This window comes from Balaenoptera physalus (genome assembly GCF_965194825.1).
Source record: "Balaenoptera physalus genome assembly, chromosome: 8".
Taxonomy (NCBI): domain Eukaryota; kingdom Metazoa; phylum Chordata; class Mammalia; order Artiodactyla; family Balaenopteridae; genus Balaenoptera; species Balaenoptera physalus.
Genome location: NC_138887.1, coordinates 108,097,156 through 108,118,118, shown reverse-complemented (window position 1 = coordinate 108,118,118; position 20,963 = coordinate 108,097,156). Strand labels below are relative to the sequence as shown.

Here is a 20,963-nt window from a genome sequence, read left to right as displayed (position 1 = left end):
CTTTTATTATTCTTGGCATTATCTTCGTTGTTTAACCTTGGGGGACTGGGGAGAATAAGATGCTTTCCAGATGGGCTTAATAATATAAAATTGGGCGTTTAGTTGTTGGAGTTGAGGCAGCTTGTTCAAACTAATCTTACGGTGTATGGGTTTTGTTTTGTTTTGTTTTTCCATTTTCTCATTAGGACCTGCAGTCAGTTTCTTCTGGCTTCCAGAGAGTTCATTACCAGGTAACATATAATTGACTCTCCTTGTTTCTTACATTCCATCCAAAAGAAGTCCATCTTTCAATTAATGTTTCATTTGGATTAGAGTCTACATCTTCCCCTAGGGATAGAGTTCACTCCAAGAACCAAGATGAAGTTGGCATTCTGATTATTTTGCATTTTCCTGCAAAATGGACGGTCCTAGTCTAGTGCAAACTTGGGCTGTGGCTGTTCTCCCAGACCATTTAGGAAAGATTATAAAATGAAGTGCTTTCAGTGACAAATACTAGAAAACTCAACTCAATCTAGCTTGGCAGGGCGTCCGCTGGTTCACATCAGCACGAAGTTCAGATGCAGGTGGAGTTTATGTACCATTTGGCCACGATTCATAGTTCATTTTTCTGTTGGTTTTTCTGCTCTGTTCTCCTCTTTTTGTCACATTTCACCTCTGGACAAGATGTTTTCCTGGTCCAAGATGGCTGCCAGTAGCAACCGGGGCTGTGTGTTTCTCATTCACATCCAGGAAAGTAAATTCCCTGCTTCTGCAACCATGAAAGCAACTTTCTAAAATGCAATCTATTTGTCCCATCCTGATCTCTTGGACAGGATCCAATAAACCCAGCCTGCCTCTCTCTAATAACCCACATCCGGTTCCTGGGGGAACGCTCAGTTACCCTTTGCCCCAACACTCTTTGGGAGTGCAGTCTCTTCCCCACTTTCCCACCCTTACTGTGCAGTACAAGCCTCTCCAGCTGTCCTTTTCCCATTAGATTTCCCAGGCGTGATTTAGATACCAATGCACAGCATCACCCCAAACTGTAAGGGGCGCGTGCGAAGCTGTCTGAGTTGCCCCATAAAAGCCCTTCTCTCTGAGAAGCCCAGTACCCTTGCTGGCTAGGAGGTGTGTGTGGGAGTCACAGCATGCTAATGACACCCTCCAAATAAATCTTCTCCTAGACCCTCTATACCTCCCTCCATGTGGGGGAAGGACTTAAAATGTCTAAATCTGGTAGCACCTCACTTTGGGTTTTGGTGTTATTACACTACACCTGAAACTCCTAGTTAAGCATCCTTTTGACAAAACAGCAAAAAACAACTATTAAATAAAACCTCTGTGCCTTGTAGCCTCTAGGTGACTTTCATCCCCTGCCAGTCGATAGCCTGTACCCTCAGTCAAAGCAGCCTAATTATCCTGAGGCTGGATGACAAAAATGGCCTTGGTGTTTTTGTTTGTATGTTTATTGCTCAAAGTACCCCACTATTCCAGAGTCCTGTCTTCCATCTGGCTGCAATAGAAAGGATGACAATTCACTTAGGGTGTGTTTACAATGAGAAAATAAAGTCTACTTCTCGGACTGTTTTTTACCAACCATTAGAAGGCAAATTTCTACTTTATTTTTTAGATAGAGCACATGTCTTGTATCCATTATTTGCATATTTACCTGGAGCCACTATCTAGGTGTCATTTTATTTTTTATAGTATTTTTAAAGTCAGAGCTGATTTCCACCCTTTAAGGATTGGCACTGGTAGCTATAAGATTTTAAGAGTTTTTTTTTTTTAGAATTTTTAATTTTTACACATGGACATTTTAAACCTTTGCAGTTAAACGGAAGTATCTAAAACATTTATTCTGACTAGTTTTATGAAACTGATACATTTATTTATTATCCTGGCTTATTCAATGTAGTCATTTTGGCATAAGAGTTTTGATATATGGATATTTTATACCATGTTTTCTTTATGCCATGTTTGTACATATCCACAGATATCAGGGGATGGTTGAGACTCTAGAATGTGATAAGGATATTTATTTATTGATTATTTGTTAATAAAAACATGCAGAAGGATTAATGGTACTTATCCGTATCAAAATCTTTCTGTTTTTTGTTTATTTGCAGTAAGGTCAAACCCTGGTGTCAAAACTGCTGCATTATAAATGTCACTTCAAAAGTGACATTTATCCTATGTGGTCAGGGCACAAAAGGTTTGTGCCCTGACCACATAGGCTAACCAATGCAGCGATCAAAGATGAGTTTTAGGAATGGTACTTCGCCCCACACCCCTCCTTGAAGAATTATAACAAGAAGGAGCCTTTTGGGTATTAAGAGAAGGTTGGAATAAGAGGTCTAGGGACACCCCAGAACTGCGCATTAAGCAGGAAGTTTAACTGAGGGAGACGGTGTTTGAATTAACATGGCCTGAGAGTAGGGAGAAGGTGGTGAGGAAATTTCCTAAGCAGAGCGACAGAGAGCTGGTTAAGGTAAGGAGTGAGGGGATATAAATTTTCCCATTTGGCTGGGATCTTGGGCAGACAGGACAAGGAATGAGTTGGAGGGATGGTGACTAAAGAGTTCTTTTTTAGCTATAGCAATTTTAATATGCCTATTAGATGCAAGAGGTTTTGGTGAGTAGAAAATTGGATGTATGACTTCCAAAGCTCATTGAAAAAATTCAGGCCTCGACGTAGAAATCTGAGGGTCATTAGCAAATGAATGGTATTTAATTGAAACTATGAGGCTGGAGATCACTCAGGGAGAGTTTGCATAAAGAAAAGGGCCCATTGTCATATCTGTCTACTGAGTGGTGAAGAAGAACACAAGTTTAAGAGAACAATCCATCAAAAAGGGTCATGGAAACAGATGGAAACAGATGGGCAGCTGGAAGTCAAGGAGAAGGTGGTATCATGAAAACCAAAATTGAAATGTATTTCAAAAAAGGAAGAAGTAATGAAATGTGTCAGATGGTGTGGAGAGGCTGAGATGACATAGATTGATTTCTATATTTTCCCGAGGATACGTATAAAATACATGGGGGAGGTGTTTTATGTAGAAAGTGATGAAACCAACTGGCAGGAAATTTAGCACTAGATCTTTTGTTTCCTAACGCAGAACCTGGTAATATCAGCATCTCTAGTCTGCGTCAGTGAGAGTTAGAGGGTGATTAGGAGAAAGACCTGTAAGAAACATGGACAACAAAAAGCCTTAAATGCTTTTTAATGACCTTTGTTATGTATGCAGTGGAGCTAAACATACTTGAGAATTAACTGTGATGGAATGAATAAACACCAGTAAGTTTAAAAACTTGAGAAATTCCAGTGGGCTCACTAATTTGCAGTTGGGATTTTAGCTGACGGTTTTCTAAGGCTAGAAAAGACTCAAGAGAAAATCAGCATTTGGAAAGGTGTACAAGTGCCCAAGACACCTTATTAGTGAGCCATATGGCATTTCCTAGCCATTTAAGCATTTCTTTGCTTTGGTTTCTTCCTTTCCCAAATTCATAGTGAATTGCCAACAAAGTACTAGGTCTCAAAAATGACACCTTGTATTAACCTAACAAGGCATAATAGGTTATAAAAGAATATGTTGGATATTTATAGCCTGCTGAATATTCCTCCCTACACCATCTCTGAGGTCAAAACACTAAGGCCCCTCCATCCTAATGCAGCTCATGTAACCTGTAATTGATAAGTTATAACTTGCCAGGCAAAATGCACTGTGCTTACAGATTCAGGATATTCTTGAGCTTGGCGAATAAACTAGAATTCATAGGGAAATTGGACTCTGCATACCTATTTAATGAAGATGCTTCCTGAAGCCACCTACTATGAAATTATTCCTTCTCTGCTCCCTCCCTGGACTTCTTTATATCCCTTCTTAACTCCAAGTCATAAAGTTACTAAGGAATAGAGGCAGATTCAACAATACTAGTGACTGTCAACTGGGGGAGATTTGCCCCTCATATGAGACATTGGGCAATTTGGACATTTTTGTTTGTCATGACTAGGGGACATGGTACTACTGGAATCTATTGAGTAGAGGTCAGGGGTGCTGCTAAACACATCACAATGCACAGGACAGTCCCCTACAACAAAGAGTTATCTAGCCCCCCAAATGTCAGTCGTGACGGGTTTAAGAAATCCTGAGTCATTCTGATGGCTCTCAGGGCATGACTGGGGACCAGGCAGATGAACGTGCTAGATGAAGAAAGAAAGTGGAAAGAGGAGCAGGAGGAGAAAAAGTAGTAGAGGAAAATAGAAAGAGGTATCTACGGATATGGTGGAGCCATGGAACCAGGAACGATTAGGGGTTTTGTAGACACTCAGGGTTTCCCCATTTCTATGGGGTACAATGTAGTTGGCACACAGAAGTGTGTTTTCAGAAATATTATGAGCTAATACTTTGAGGTTTTAATAAATACAGTAGGGCTCAATAATAGGTGAAAATGGATCTATTCAGGTGATTCCTCCTCTTTAAGAATTCATTTACTTAGAATAACACTAGAATGGTTGGAATGTTTCACAGTAGATATAACAGTTTCAAAAAGTTCTTTCTTCCTTTAGAGCCTTTACAGATATCTTTTGCTTTCATAAGAAAACACTCTTGATCAGATCTGAGTCTACAGCTATTTGTTCATCCTCTCATCTCTTCTTTTTTTCTTTCCTGCATACGCGCTCTTCTCCTGGAGGATAGGTCCATGTTACAGTCTATCAGAGCTCTGTCTAGTCCTAGGCAAACAGCATGTGCCCACAGATATTTGATTTATTCTCCTTCCCTTCATATTGGCTGCCCTTATTCATCTCTCTCCATTATCTGAAATCTCTTCCTCCTTAATTTGTTTTCTGGATTCTAGAAGAGTCTGAATGGATGGGTTGAAACAAGTTCAAGGGAGTCCTCCTGGGAATTAATGTCTTAGGGAAGGACAGGAGTTAGCTAGGAAATTTGGTGAATGTTGTTTTTTGGGGGGGCTAGATCAAAACTGTCAGAAATGGCTCAAATGGAGAATTAAAGTAAGACTTGCCTGGGGCCAGGTCTGTTGGCTGTTACAAGTGAAGGCAAGACAGCTAACACACACACACACACAGAGCTGTTGTTGTTGTTCATGGAAGACTTTCTCACCAGAAAAGGGCTCTTGAAAATGTTGGAATATCTCCCATTTCCATCTTCTACCACACCATCACTGTTTCTTCATCTTTCAAAGCTGGACTGGAAATGGGTATTCCATTTCTGCACATTCTTCTGCTGCAGGAGTTGTGGGTGGTAAAGGAGTAGGTCTGAAGAGTGAGAGTTTTGAAAGACAAAACAAAAGAGTAGCAAGTCCATTAGGTGGGATTGTAGTTGGACAGAGATGCATAAATGCATATTTCTAATCATCCCTGATGGTCTGTTCACTAAGAATGAAGAGAGATTGATATACAACTTGGTGATGGAAAGAGAGAAAAAAAAATGAATGAATAGATGGGTTGGGTGCAGGAAATATCAAGGCAGGAAGAGGAGAAATTTGGATGGATATATAAGAAATTTAAAAGTAGTGATTATTGAGTAGACATTGTTCAATGAAGCAGAGATTCCCAATTCAAAGGAACTTCTATTTTGCCTCTGCTTACATCTTCCCTAACTTTTATGAAAGAAAAAGAATTTCATTCGCAGTAAAGGTGTAGTTAAATGCTAGGTGAATATTGCTTAATTGGATAACCTCCTGGCGTGTATAATGGGGCTGCTGTGCAATCATGAAATCATGTGTGCATCAGCTCTGAGTAACTGAATGTAAATTAAGGGCAAGTTTGGCAAATGTGGTTCACATAATTTCCCTATCAATTACATATAATTCATGCCAGTTGACTCAAAAATATATATAAGAAATATCAGGTTTGCTTTTGTGCATGCTATATTTTTAGCATGAGAAACAGATTTTCCATTAGCATATATCAAAAGAGAAAATGCACGTATCAGGGATTTTTGAAATGAGTAGTTTTGTTAATATTATTTATTTAAAGAGCATGCAATTTTAGAAGATAGAAAGGAGCATGGTTATGTCCACGGTTATATCATTCTGCCTACACTATAGAGCAATGACAGTTGCATTCATCTAAATCATACCATTTATATGAAGAAAAATAACAGATCACAAAATGAGCAAGTCAAATATCTTATCTCTTTGATGAATCATTGATTTGATTATGCAGTTTGAGGGGACTGAGGAGACGAGAAGCCCTAAACTAGTACTGAAGGCTGTTGATGTGATTGTTAGTGGCACAGCTCAAGGGATTATGTGACTGTCTCCTGAAATGTAGCTGTTTCACACAATCACATTTCTTAAGTGTCTACAGTCAGATACTGTTGAAATTGTTGAGATTGTTTTCTGGCTCCATCAGAAATTGTCTTTGTACATTGACTTTAATGTGCAGCATTCACAAAGCAAACATATGTCAGACCATTCTTTTCACTGTCACTGGCAAGGATGTTGCCATGTCTATCGTAGTGGGTCCATGAGGCTATGGATCCATGGCCCCATGAAATCCTGGGGCCAGCCTTGACCTCCTGCTAGGGGCTATTCTGTTTCCTTATATCCCCTTTTCCTGCTCAAGTCTGACTCCTGGTCTGCACTGTGTTGCTGGTCACCCTCCTGCTGCCCCTGAATCCAGGATTTCTTAATGCCAGGGTCACCCACTCTACCTGTGTGCCAGGCCCTCTGTGAGGACACAGGTTACCTGATGTAATACCTACAAGGCGTTAGCAATGTGAGTTAAGACAACACCACAGCAAGTTTTTTCTTAACCTCTATACTAACATCACTACCACTCACGTGTATTCTGATTCTCTTTTTTGAGTAGCAGAAACGGGTATAGGTAGACAAGCTGCAGGAGTTACATGAGTACAGAAGACTCTCATCACCTCTGCGGTTGTCATTAGTTGGTACCATCAGAGTATAAAGAAGTTTACAGATCTTGGCTTTGGGTTATTGTGAATTCCTTTTTGACAATCTGCTTCTCTTTATTCCTGCTCTACTTTTAATCCACCCAGTATACATTCATCTTTGATATTAAGGTCCTCAAGGTATTTCTCTCTTTTTTTTTTCATGGAAAGGCATTTTTTTTTAAATATAGCAGTGTGTCAATCCCATGTCAGTCCCAAACTCCCAATCTATCCCTCCCCCCACCCTTCCCACCTGGTAACCATAAGTTTGTTCTCTAAGTCTATGAGTCTATTTCTGTTTTGTAAATAGGTTCATTTGTAACTATGTCTTTTTAGGTTCCACATATAAGCAATATCATATGATACTTGTCTTTCTCTGTCTGATTTACTTCGCTTAGTATGATAATCTCCAGGTCCATCCACGTTGCTGCAAATGGCATTATTTCATTCTTTTTAATGGCTGAGTAATATTCCATTGTATATACATACCACATCTTCTTTATCCATTCATCTTTCAATGGACATTTAGGTTGCTTCCATGTCTTGGCTATTGTAAACAGTGCTGTAGTGAACATTGGAGTGCATGTACCCTTTCAAACCATGTTTTTCTCTGGATGTATGCCCACGAGTGGGATTGCTGGGTTATATGGTAGCTCTATTTTTAGTTTTTTAAGGAACCTCCATACTGTTCTCCATAGTGGCCATACCAATTTACATTCTCACCAACAGTGTAGGAGGGTTCCCTTTTCTCCACACCCTCTCTAGCATTTATTGTCTGAAGATTTTTTAATGATGGCCATTCTGACTGGTGTGAGGTGATATCTCATTGTAGTTTTGATTTGCATTTCTCTAATAATTAGCGATGTTGAGCATCTTTTCATGTGCCTCTTAGAGACATTTCTCAAGGTATTTCTCTTGACTTTCATTAGTTACTTGTGTCATGAAGTCTGCCAGCTTTTATAATCCTGGCTTATCTTAGTTTTCCGGTTGTACATAATTCTAGACTTCTGCTTTGTTTTTAACTGCCCACCCAAAGTAGACCTTATGACAGTACCTTTCTGGTGTGTACCCTTCTGTACCTTTCTCCACATTGATACAAAGTTGTACACATAGATGTACATCATACACATATGGGGTTTTGTTGGTTTTTGAAAATAAAAATGGATTTACATTTCTTATGCACTCACTATACATATTATACCACAATTTATTTTTAACAGTAATATACCATGGACATTGTCTTGCTCATACATGAAGCTCTAACTCAGTCTTTTAAAACTGCTCCTCTGTTTCATGATATAGATTTAACCTTATCTCTGTGGATAGACATTTATATTGTATACAATTTCTGCCTGAAAAAACAATGTTGTAATAAGCATCATTGTACAGATTTGAATATAAAGTTGTGGCAGAAGTGTAACTATATCACATGCTAAACCATCTGTTAATATTCGCCAGACTTGTATAGAGTTTCGAATTGCAGTCACATAACACATACAGTGAAGCTATCTAAACTCTATAATCAGAATTTTCTTTACATGAATGTAGTCTCAGTTCCTTGTCTCTGGACTCTGGGTCTCTGTTGTTCCCATTGATTACCATATTTCTAGGGGATTCTTAAGCAGATGGGTACATGGGGGTGGAGAGTAGGTAGTAACATGGCTGGCGAATTTGAGGGAGGAAAAATTCTGAGTTACTAGGCAGTGAACTGCGTGTTAAGAAATACTGAAGATTAGTTTAACGGTTAACGAAAGCTGAAACTATGGAAAATTCTTCAACACCAGAGTCAAAAGAAGGTCTTCATAACCATTAAGGTCATCCTTTCTTTTGCTTTCCTCATGTTTTTGCTTGAGTTGAGTTAAAAAAAAAAAAAAAAACTTCTCTCAAACTTGACCTATACAAACCCCATCCATCCTTCAAAACCCCAAATGATAGTAATTCCTCTAGAAGCCATAAACCTGGGCTTTAAGATTATGGCTTCTGTGGTAAGAGAGGCCTGTATTTGAATTATAACTCTACCACTTAATATCTGGATACTTCTGTGAGTTTACTTAAATTCTCAAAGCTTCAATTCTTCATTTGCGGCTTGCTTTTAGGTCCCAGAAAAGAGGTTCAGGGAGAATAGTGGAGTAGATGGTAGGAGAAAAGCCAGCCGCTCAGAGAGCTTCAGGTGTTTGATACTCTAAAGGTATTTCAGTACCTTTGAAATAGTCATCCCTATTTTTGTAAGTCTGGATATCATTAAGGCATTTTAATGATTAGAATCTTCTTATTTTGTTGAATCCCCTCTGATATAAACTTTGATTATTTAAATTAGTAGCTTTTTAACCTTTTGGGGATCTCAGATCACTTTGATAATCTATGGAAAGCAGTGGAAAATACACATACATATAGACACACCAAATTTACAGGAAATTGCAGGGAGTTCAAGAATTGTTGAACCTATTTGAAGTGTTTTAAAGAGCTCTACGGCTTTAAAAAATGTTTTCACAGAGCAAACATAACATTCTCTTCAAGCAAAACCCCTTTAAGGAAATTGAGTTATATCAAATGCTTTGTGCATCAAGGTACAGAGTAAATAAACGAACAGAAAATAAGCAAAATAAGTCAGGTACATACATAAAACTCTCCAGATACACAGACACTCACACATGAAAATGTATACAGTTATATCAATATTATGTTAACAGCCTGTGGTAAGCTGGTTATGTGGCTGAGGCAGTATATCAACCTGCATTTTATTAAACTAAATAATAGCCAGCATTCCTGAATTTGAATATTCTAGCAATAACATTATCAATCTTTAGGTTTTAAAAATAAAAAAATCAAGCATTTCTGTATTCTTTCAGAGTCAATTTTTACCTAGGGAAATTCTGATATTTTTCATGGCGGTCTCTGTAGCACATTCGACATCCAAATTCAGAAAGTATCCTTGGTGTTTATGTCCCTTTACTCTTATAGAAGAAAGTCACATTTCTGTTTGACATCTTTGTTTATTAGCCCTCATAGGTGCCACTAAATGTTTCAGATCATTTTCAAATTTCTTGATTCATAATTACAGTTCTCACTAAACTGAGATATGTTAGTAGCTTTAGATGTTTTATGAAAATACATTAAGAACCCTAAGTTCCTGTAAAAACAAGATATCACATGTGTCAAAATATAATTCTCAAAATGTTAAACACAATTCTCATATAAATAGGTACATGTCACGATTTCATTTAGCCCAAAGCTGGTTCAAAAAAAGAGGACTATATATTTATCTCTGTATCCATAGCTATATCACTTCTATATCTCTACATATAAATCTTGGTACCAGTCCTGAATAAGACCAATTTTTCCTCTATTAATTATTTAATTGGCAGAATCCATTCATATAAAAACTCCATCTACCCAAGATTTCTAATAATGGACCTTTTTGTCCCCGTAACTTTAGGCCAATGGTTCTAAGACTTTAGCATACATCAGACTCACCTCAAAGATTGCTGCGTGTCACCCCCAGGGTTTCTGTAGATCTGGGGTGGCACCTGGGAATTTGTGTTTCTAACAACCTCCCAGCTGATGCTGCTGGTCCAGTGTTCATACCTTTGAGAACCACTGATTTAAGCAGAAGCTTTGCCTGAGGATCACGTGGGGCAGATTAGACTTCCAAAGAAATCAGTGCAACCCCTGATTCGCTCTCTTCTTATCTCTTCTGTGTTCTTCCCATTTCCTTCCCCCGTCCCCCTCTGTGCCCACAAGATCATGCACACCCAGCCTCACTCCAAGGATGCTTCTTCTATTTGAACATCTCAAATCTCTCATAAGGGTCAAACTCCCAGTGTCTTCCCGCAGAGACCCGGCCTCCCTCGTCATCTGTCCCATTTCTGTCAGTGATCTCAGTTTCACTATGAGCCAGGGCCAGAATGCTCCAAATCATGTGTTGTAAGCTAGAATGTGCGTTTCATGTTTTTAAAAATTATTAACGGCAGAGATTCTTTTAGTAGGGGACATTTTTATACCTATGTGGAGAACCGAAATACAAATGACAGCCAGCTGCCACTGGTTCCACAGCTTCATAAAGGGAAAGAGAGTCTCCAAAGGAAGTGCTTGTCCCAAGTTGTATAATTTCTGAATGTTTAATGGAATAATTGTAAATCTCCTGGAAACTTTATATGGGAGTTGTTATGTGAAATAATTCATTTCAAAGCAGAGTCCCCGTGTGTGCTTCCAGTGAAAAGTATGCTTGCATCGCTCGCCAGCGATTTGTGTAGGAAAGGACGCTCACACTTAGAAATAGGTGATGGGGCAGAATGTGGAGTGAGGGACGCCCCTCACGTCATTCAAATGGAGCCACCAGGATGTGTATGTCTCTTTCCAGGACCACGAAACCTCCTTCCCCAGGGCGCTCTCAGCTCAGAGACTCTCCCCACGGTGGTGCTTTCTAGATGGTGAGTGTTTCTGTGTTTCCTGGAGGGGCGGGGATTGGGGAAGCCACAGGGCAAGGTATTGATGGATAGAGTGGACTCTAATTTTCCAAAAGACTATTCAGAAACCCTTCACGTGGCTCCATGTGATTGGTATTTGCATCTCAAACGACATGAACTTGCTGATGTTGCAACACACTTTCCTGAAGTTATCTCCCTCAAAGCAAGTTGGTTAATCTGGCCGAACTTCTCAGCATCAAATTGCTCAAGGTGATATTTCCCTTTCACGCCCCTTTTCCAAAAACGTGTTGAGTGCTTGTCTTCAGGCCAGTAGATTGATTCCGTAAGCACAAGGATGGGTACTAATTGGTATGTCGTTTGCATATTATGGAACTTCCATATTATTTTCAGTAAAGCATCATTTCATTTCATTTCAGGATGAGGTATAAATTTTTGTGAAAGGGTAGGCATTTTCAGTTGTGTTCACATCTGCTCTGCTATTATTGAATGTATAATAGGTTGGTCATCTTCTGATTGGTTAATGAACCCATTTTCCATCTCTCTCTCCCTAAATGCTGCCTAATCCCACTTTTCTATCCAATTACCCATTTTACAGTACATTCCTGCTTAGATACTCCCAGTGTATCTACTACCCGGTATCTCTCTTGTCTGTGTGGACATTTAGCTTTCACTGTAGACCTTTCTTTTGTTTAGCTTTGTGTGCATCTGAAAGGATATAAACGTGGATAAGAGAATGACAGGATGTGTGAGGGTGTGAATATTTTTTGAAGATGAGCACCTGTATCTATATCAAATCTAATCCACGTAGATCATGACATTGGTTTTCATTAATGGCTTGTCAGCTGCCTCTGAAGATAATCTACACTGCTTTTCTTCCAGGTCCTTTATTCCCTAGTGATGAGAAGCACAATCATTTGTTTTTCCTGAATCCACGGAGGAACAACTTATATTTAAGAAAATTACAAAAATGTATATGAATTATTCTATATAGTCTATTTTATATACAGTCTTAGATAAAATTACAAGTGTGGTTAATGGTCTAGATATTAGTTTTACTCTAGAAATAGTTTCGTTAAAAACATTTAACAGGTGATTGCAGTCATGGTTAAAAGAACAAAGTAGACTAAGTCCTTCTCAGGCAAATTTTACTCTGTTGCCTGAGTAAGAGGGCAAGAACCATGATTGTCTTATTTCTTAGCTCATTTCCTTTAGAGAGAAGCTATTCATTAAATATCTATGATTTTTGAATGATTATTTGCATTTTGAGTTTTTCCCTCTAGTACTATGTATTTTGTAGAAAATCTGTTTATAATATTGGACTCTGTTAGATAGATTTAAATGAGGAGGAACATAATTCTTTTGAATATTGAGAATAATCAGATTAATTTCCAGAAGCCCAAAGTTTGTCATTAAGTTTTTGTTTTTTGTTTTTTTCCCCTCAAACTACAGATGCAGGCAAGTTCCTTATAGGGATACTTAAATAATTTTTTTTCTTCTGTTTTAGCTTTCTTCAGACATGGCTTAGGGACTCAGTTTTAAAGTGAAATGATGCCTTTAATACCAGATGTGGTCCCAAGCTCTGCATCTTCAAACTCTTTTCCAAAATGAGAATCACTTCCTCAGGAAGTCAGACTACCGACAGTTTTTTTTTGTTTTTCCTAGCTTTATTTACTTGATAAATACATACTGAGTCCCAGCTCTGTTGAGGGTTCTGTGCTGATATCTTGAGACATAAAAGAAGAAATGAAACACAGATCTTTAAAGAGGCAGATATCTTAGTCACAGAGTTCTCTGTGAAGAGAGTTTTTATAAACCATGCGCAAAATGCAAATGTGCATATAGAGGTAGGAGCAACAAATTCTACCTGGGGCAAGGAGGATGGGGCTGAGGAAGGTTTCACAGAAGAGGTGGCATTTGAGTTGGTCCTTAAAACATGATGTATTATTAAAAACATTTTATTGAAATATAGTTGATTTACAATGTTGTGTTAAGTTTCAGGTGTACAGCAAAGTGATTCAGATACATATATTGGGCTGGCCAAAAAGTTCGTTCGGTTTTCAGTAAAAATGAGACACATTTTTCATTTTCACCAAGAACTTTATTGAACAACGTATTCATTAACCGAATGAACTTTTTGGGCCAACCCTATGTGTACAGTTTCTTTTTCAAATTCTTTTCCATTATACGTTATTACAAGCTATTGAGTATAGTTCCCTGTGCTACACAGTAGGTCCTTGTTGGTTATCTGTTTTACATATAGTAGTGTTTATATTTTAATCCCAAACTCCTAATTTATCCCTCCCTCCCTGTCCCCTTTGGTAACCATAAGTTTGTTTTCTATGGGTTAAGACATGGTTTTGGTAGGCAACCATAAGTTTGTTTTCTATGGGTTAAGACGTGGTTTAGGTAGACATGTGTAATGGGGAAGGGCTTCCTAAGTAGTGGAATAGCAGCAGCAGAGGTGTGAAGTCCTGAGTTTTTCTAAGTAGATTTGGGGACTGGCCAGTAGTCCAGCATGACTGGATGTAAGGTTTTTGATTGTCATTGTAGGTGAGAAGGTTGTAAATTTGGTGCCAGAACACAGGCTTTTCTGAATGCCGTATACATTTTTTTTTTCCTAGCTACTTCTGCTGATCGCTTTTATCGAATAGACAGATCTCAGGTAAGTTTTCTTGAGCCTATCTGTGAAAGTGGAAAATTCCCCAGTAACTCTACTAATCTTTTACTTTTTTTTCAACAAAAACACTGAAATGTGTACAAATTCTGGAATGGTATTCATAGTCTCAGCTATGAGCTTGTTATTTGTCTTCACGTGTTTTGTGATTTGTGGACTCAAGGTGATATGGTTTGACCTTGAAGATGAATCCAGAAGATAAGTAGGCTTATAGATGTTGTCACCAGCCTGCACTCCAAATTTTCATTCACACTGCTACTTTTACTGCTTCCTAGCCAAATTTTATGCCTTTTTAACTTTATTTCTGATTAGCAAATTTGAGACCTCAAGTGTATATCTATGTTGCTTGGTTTCAACTCACCACTTCCCAGAGTTCAGTAATGAGAAAAAAAAATGCTTATGCCCAATGATAGCTAGTGCTCCCACTGTAAAAGAAGGTACAGAATGGAATCCGTTGATAAAACCAGTTGTTAGCCATGCCACTTAGCTTTGACCGGATCCTGGAATTCCAGGTCATCGTACATGCATGCTGGACCAAGGTGCATGTAGGGTGTCACTTCTTTGATAGTATTTGGGAAGAAGAGGCAAGACCATCTCTGGTTATACCTAACAGTATCCTGGTCAGAGTCCCAAACCAAGAAGGATTCAACTCTCCCCTTCCTCAGCCTCTTGCTACCATGTTGTTTCTGGGAGGGATGCCCACTGGTCAGGCCTCTGAAAATACACTGTGGTCATTTGCTATGTCATAAAATTTCATTATTCCTCAAGACCAAGAATGCTTTGTTTTGTTATTCTTCAGATGATGGATTTGAACATCTTATCAATCATCTGACAGACTCCTTTTTCTTCCTTAGGAACATTTGCACTTTGTGATGGAGATTTCTCAAGATGAGATTTTTATTCTGGACCCAGATATGGTGTTGTCACAGCAGGCAGGAACACCCCCAGGAATGCCTGATCTGGTGGTGGAGCAAGCCTCAGGGTGAGTGGGCTTCTCCTTTGGTGGTGTGGTGGTGAGGCTGGCCGCAGGGTGACATCGTGTGTGGTTTGGCCTTGCACTTGACATTTCTAATGAAATCAAACTATTTTGAAATACAGGTTTTCTTGTGTTTCCTTAGAGTGTAGTATAGCTGGTTCCATTCTAAGTCTGTCTTATGAATGTCTGGGTAGAATTACTCTTTCCACTCAGATCTGTATCATGTGTGAGCCTTCTTTACCCACCACACCAGCATTTCCTACCCAACTAGAAAACACTAGTATTTGCGTTTGTGCATATACATCTGTAATGCCTGTATTATCACATTAAAAAACGACACAGGTGGTTAGACAATTATTTTTTTTCCTCCACATCCTTTCTCTTCTTCCTCTCCTCCTCCTCTTCCTCATCCTTCTCTTTTTTTTCCTATATCAAGGCAGCCTGATACATGTAGATATCAAGCACTTATAATTATGAGTCACATACTGTGCTAAATGCCTTTCTTATATCCCTACTATTACTTCATAGCGACTTAATCATCTTAAGTGCTCTATGCTTATTTCCTCTTCTGTAAAACGGACATGATAATACCTACTCATACAATTGTTTTAAAATTAAATGAGTTGATACATGTAAAATTAGGGCAGTTGGTGGCACTTGATAGACACTCGTTAAAAATTATGTCATTGAAATCATCATCATCATTTCACAATGACCCTGCAGATTTGGTACTGTTATTATTTTAAATCCATAGATAACAAAATTGAGGTTTAGAGAGTTTTTGTAACTTGACCAGTATTGCACAAAAAATAAAGGGGAAAAATTGAGATTTATTCCATGCTAGAGCCCATTTGTGTTTTAACCACCACATTGAACCACCAAAACATATTAACATTTCTAGATTATTTCGTAAATTCAGAAATGTTTATTTAGAGAGCTTTTTTATGTGCCAGGTACTACTATAAGCACTTGGGAAACAACAGTGCAAAAGTAAAAACACAAAAACCTTTGCCCTTGTGAAGTTTAATGAACTTTTGTAGTTTACTGGTACATAGACACTAAAGAGTTAAAATAAGGATTTCCCCGGAGAGCACACACACGTGCACTCAAATGGCATATGCAAATGTGTGCACATACTTATACAATATTAACAGACATATTCACTTGAGGTAACCCTCATGCCTGTTCACCCCTGTTCACTAATTTGACCATGGCTGCTATTTCTGAATATCCCACTCTGCCAGGCCAGCTGATAGCAGTGGTACGTCCTTAGTCTGTGGGGAGCCAAAAGAAGACAGAAGTGGCAGGCTGGAACAGATATACAGCTGTGTTTAGGAGCCAGAGTTAGTGATACCGGAGCTGTCCTGGCATGAAGGGAAAGCCGACAGTCACGAAGGATGGCCTGATAAAAAACCCTGGGGGTCCCGGAAGGTAGTGGGAAAGGCCACATACGATAAGTCAAGACTGTCAGTTGTGGGGAAAGCAAGTGTGATGCTGTGTCCCGCTGTAGAAGCGGTAGGTGCTGGAGTCTAGGTGTCCTCCCACCCCACCTGATCGGGGACGTAGTGTTTGATCTGATGAAGGGTGAGCCCATTTTGCCAAGCTCGCCCTGGGCTTTGCCCTCTCAGTCATTCTCTATCAGCTCTAGCTCCAGAGATAAAGTAGCCTGCAAATCCACAAGAACTTGGATCCGTTCCTTTCTTATTTCTCTTCCATTGCCCCCTCTGGAAATAAACTGAGAACTGGAAAGCTGTGAAAGAGCAAATCCAGGCTTTGTTATTTTCTAACCTGTCTTTCTACATCAGGCACCATTGCTTCTTATCTGTGTCATATTTAAAATTACTTAATCTTGAAATTCAGTTTTCTCATCTATAAAGAGGGCAGCAGCATACAAAGAGTTCCTGATGGTTGAGAAAATTAAACAGACTAATAAGGGTGAAATACCTCGTAAATACCCAATAAAGATTAATTTCCCTCCTCACATTTGGAGACAAGAATCATCCTGAGAAAGAGCAGACTAAGCCCTGTGGCTGACCTTGAATGTCTGGTGCCCTTCTCCCTCCCAGAATGACAGACTGGTGGAATCCTGCCCTCCGGAAACGCATGCTGAGTGACAGCGGGCTGGGAATGATAACTCCATTTTATGAAGACTCAGATCTGAAAGATTTCAGCCACTCCCGAGTGCTACAGTAAGAGCTCTTCCTGTCTCTTGTCCTGTGGACCCCTGGGGTTGCTGGGCGAGGGTTCTGTGGGGTCCTAGCCGATGGGAAGGGTTCTCTTCTCAGTGGTGCTCCAGCTGTCTCCTGATTGTGTCACCCTGTTCACCTTGCTCCCTTTTACCCACCCCGAAGCTCCCAGGGGAGCCTCGCTTGCCATTTCTCTTGTTCCCGAGCCTCAGTGAGACCTTGCATATGGACCTACAACTACTTTGAACCTCACCAGGGTTTGCTTTACTGGAACCCAGTGTTTACCAGATGCCCCTGTGTTTGCCGTATTGTGAGGACATGCATGAGAGTGACATGAGTAGTTTGGAAGTGACGTAGAGTGTTTTATTTGTGTGAAAATTTTGATGTGCTGGGACAGGTCAGTTTCATGAGTCTGCAGTTCTGTGAGCCTCTGGCTGTGATGTGTAATATTGCCAGGTGGTTTTGATGGCTGAGGTGCAGTGCCGTGCACAGTGTTGTAGTCTCTCTGGGTAAATGATGCAGCATTTGTTCAAAGGTCAGGAGAGTGGGTGTGCTTTCATCTGAGGGATGGGTGCTGAGTTTTGCAACAGTGTTGGTACACTCGTGTCCCGAGAATCCTCCCTTCTGTCACCCCTCCTTGCAGGAGCAGGTTCAAGGTGCACCCTGTGGTCATGGACACAGTCATTTGCACCCATTGTTTGACTCCAATCCAGTCACCCCATCTCAGAGGTTGTATAAGTTCACTGTAATTCGTGAGATCAGGCTGGTTTCCAGTCCGATTCAAGGTCCTAATCAAATAGGGACAGTGGCCTTGTAACTATGCAGTCTTACCATTTTTACAAAATCACAAGATGATTGAGATTCTTAGAAGCCTAGGGTTAACCGAAGAGGCAGGGCAATGCATTGTTTCTAAGACCGGAAGCAATTTCAGTGTGACAAAGGGGAGGAAAATGAGAAATCTGAAGCTAATTATTTTGGTGGTAAAGGTTCTACTGAGACACCCCAAGGGCAAAAGGTGATTTCATTTTAATTGCTTCTCTGTACTACCTCTTATTCTGCTGTGTGAAGAGTGGAAAGGAAAAAATGAATTACTATGGATTTTCCTTTTTAATTAAACCGTGTTGTTAGTTTCTGATGGCAATTTGATTGCTTACAATTCAGGACATTTTTTTCATTTCTTTTGTATATGGAATTGAGGCTTGTGAAGGAGGCTGAGTCAGCCACCCACTGACAGCTAAAAAAGTGACCATCTAGCTTCGGGCAGATTTATTTGAAAATTAGGGTTTTAATTAGCCATAGAAATAGAAATTAAGACTAGACAAACCAGATGAGTGTTTCAGTTATTCTTATATACAGGCTGTTTCCAAAAGTGGAAACAAAAGCTCAGGCACCTGAGCTCAATCTAGTTTCCTATGCCCTGATTTTTCTGTGTATAGTATGTTAATATATATATCATGGTATGTGAGATTGTTTCTAAGACAGTAAATATTCTTTCCAAGAATCACAAATAAATGTACCATTTTATATAATAGTCAAGTTCTTAAAACCCTTTATCAAAATCAACTCTTATTTTTTATTCGGGTTATATTATCCTTTTAGGAATTTCTCTTCATATTTTATTAATCTTCAATTGGCAGATACTGGTTTTCCTGGATATTTATACTACCTTATGCCTTAAATGCACTAGAGCAGCTGACTCCTTTTTAAAACATTTTTCTGTCAAGTAACTTAGAAAACAAACATTCACTTCTAGCTTTGAGTCTTTCCAGCTGAACCTCCAGATATTGTGTAACAGAGACAAGTTGTCCCCACTGGGCTCTGTTTGAACCTTTGACTCACAGAATGTACGAACAAAATAAAATGGTTGCTTTAAATCATTTACATACTTTACCTTACCCAATTTGTCTATTAATTCTGAATATTTTTGTGTATGTGTGTTCATTAATTTCTTAGGAAGAACATTTCTTTATTTACTTCAGAGAGCATCTTTGATACACATAAGTATAATTGCAGTTATAGAACAATGGAATTATGTATATTTTATACAGATATGTAATGTATAATAAGGTCAGTAATAGCTAGTATTGATACTTGCTACGTGCTTTGCACTATGATTAAATTATCCTTAATTCTTTCAACAACTTTTAAATCTCACATTGCTTAAAACTGAAGCTCATAGAGTTTAAAATATTCATCTTAGGTCACCCAAGATAACAAGTGTGGGAACTGTGGTTTGAGTGAGGTCTGCTTGACTTCTGACTCTACCGTACTGCACTGTTTTCCCGAAGGGCCAGTGTGAAAAGGCAGGGTGCCCAGAGTCCCAGGGCCCAAGAAAGATTTACTTTGATATCTGTCTTTATAAGCATTTGTAAGGTGAAAAATTCTACAATATAGGAAGACTACATATGCACATTAAATATGTACAGCTGCAAATTTACCCACAAGTAAATATGGTTGAGAACTAATTGAAAGCATTTTTTTTCTTTAAAAAAAAGAGATTGGGGCTTCCCTGGTGGCGCAGTGGTTGAGAATCTGCCTGCCAATGCAGGGGACACGGGTTCGAGCCCTGGTCTGGGAAGATCCCACATGCCGCGGAGCAGCTGGGCCCGTGAGCCACAATTACTGAGCCTGCGCGTCTGGAGCCTGTGCTCCGCAACAAGAGAGGCCGCGATAGCGAGAGGCCCGCGCACCGCGATGAAGAGTGGCCCCCGCTTGCCACAACTAGAGAAAGCCCTCGCACAGAAACGAAGACCCAACACAGCCAAAAATAAATAAATAAATAAATTTAAAAAAAAAAAAAAAAAGAGATTGAAACAAAAAATGAAGATAGGCTTTTATTTAAACATTATTAAATAGGTGTTAAATATGCCCCAATCTAAATAAGCTCAAACATTATATGAAAAATACTAATGTGCCAACAACACTGAAATATCATCTTATTGTTTTATGTTATTACTTGCATTAAGTCTTTCTGTCCATAGCAACATACAGTAGCATAAAAATATATATTGTTTTATGGGTTTTTTGTTTTGTGTTATCTTTTTACTTTTCATCACCTGTATTGAACAGTGCATACACTTTTAGAACTTGCCACTTCATGCAACATCAAATGTTTAAAATTCATTCATATCGATGTTACGGAATGCAAGTTTGTGTGCCCAATGCACTGTAAGGCCAAACAACTGAAACATCAGAGTTTGGAGCAGAGAAAAGTTTATTGCAGGGCCAAGCAAGGAGATTTGGTGGCTTATGCCCAAAAGACCCCAAACTCCCCGAAGGGTTTCAGCAAAGCATTTTTAAAGGCAAGGTAGGGGAGAGGGGGTCTCAGGGTATGTGATCAGCTTGTGCACAATTCTCTGATTGGTTGATGGTGATCAATTCTTAGGCACCAGAAAGTCTGTGGGGCTACTTGCTCATGATCATCAAGTAGTTAATTTCTTCCATTTGGTGGTGGTTTGAACATCTGAAAAAGTCTGGAAATATGCATCAGGTACTATCATCTAGGTACTTCAGAGAGGAGCTACAGCAGAAGATATGGGAGAGGGGTCTGACTTCAGAGAGGAGCTACAGCAGAAGATACGGGAGAGGGGTCTGTCCTGGGACGGCCTCATAGTGTCCTCCTCGGTTACATTGATATATGTAGATTTTAAGTCATTTAATTTGGTATAGGATATTGTGTTATACAAATATGTCATAACTTATTCCTCCATTTAGATATTGATTTCTAATATTTTATTATTTAAAAATACAGTGAACAGTCTGCATGTGTCCACCTGTGTCATAGGGTGTATATACAGTTTC

At 39.2% G+C, this 20,963-nt stretch overlaps 1 protein-coding gene across 6 annotated transcripts in view; it reads left to right on the top strand.

Annotated features, from left to right (window-relative positions):
- Nucleotides 1-20,963, top strand: part of DGKI (diacylglycerol kinase iota) — a 455,938-nt gene that overhangs the window by 360,032 nt on the left and 74,943 nt on the right. For all 6 annotated transcript variants that reach the window (XR_014266816.1, XM_082472878.1, XM_082472877.1 and 3 more), the window contains 5 exons: nucleotides 186-230; nucleotides 11,260-11,329; nucleotides 13,948-13,988; nucleotides 14,855-14,982; nucleotides 17,043-17,165. Coding sequence is in view for 5 of the 6 variants with exons in the window: in XM_082472878.1 (XP_082329004.1) it covers nucleotides 186-230; nucleotides 11,260-11,329; nucleotides 13,948-13,988; nucleotides 14,855-14,982; nucleotides 17,043-17,165 (407 nt within the window). In the remaining variant the exon portion in view is untranslated. The remainder of the gene's footprint in view (nucleotides 1-185; nucleotides 231-11,259; nucleotides 11,330-13,947; nucleotides 13,989-14,854; nucleotides 14,983-17,042; nucleotides 17,166-20,963) is intronic.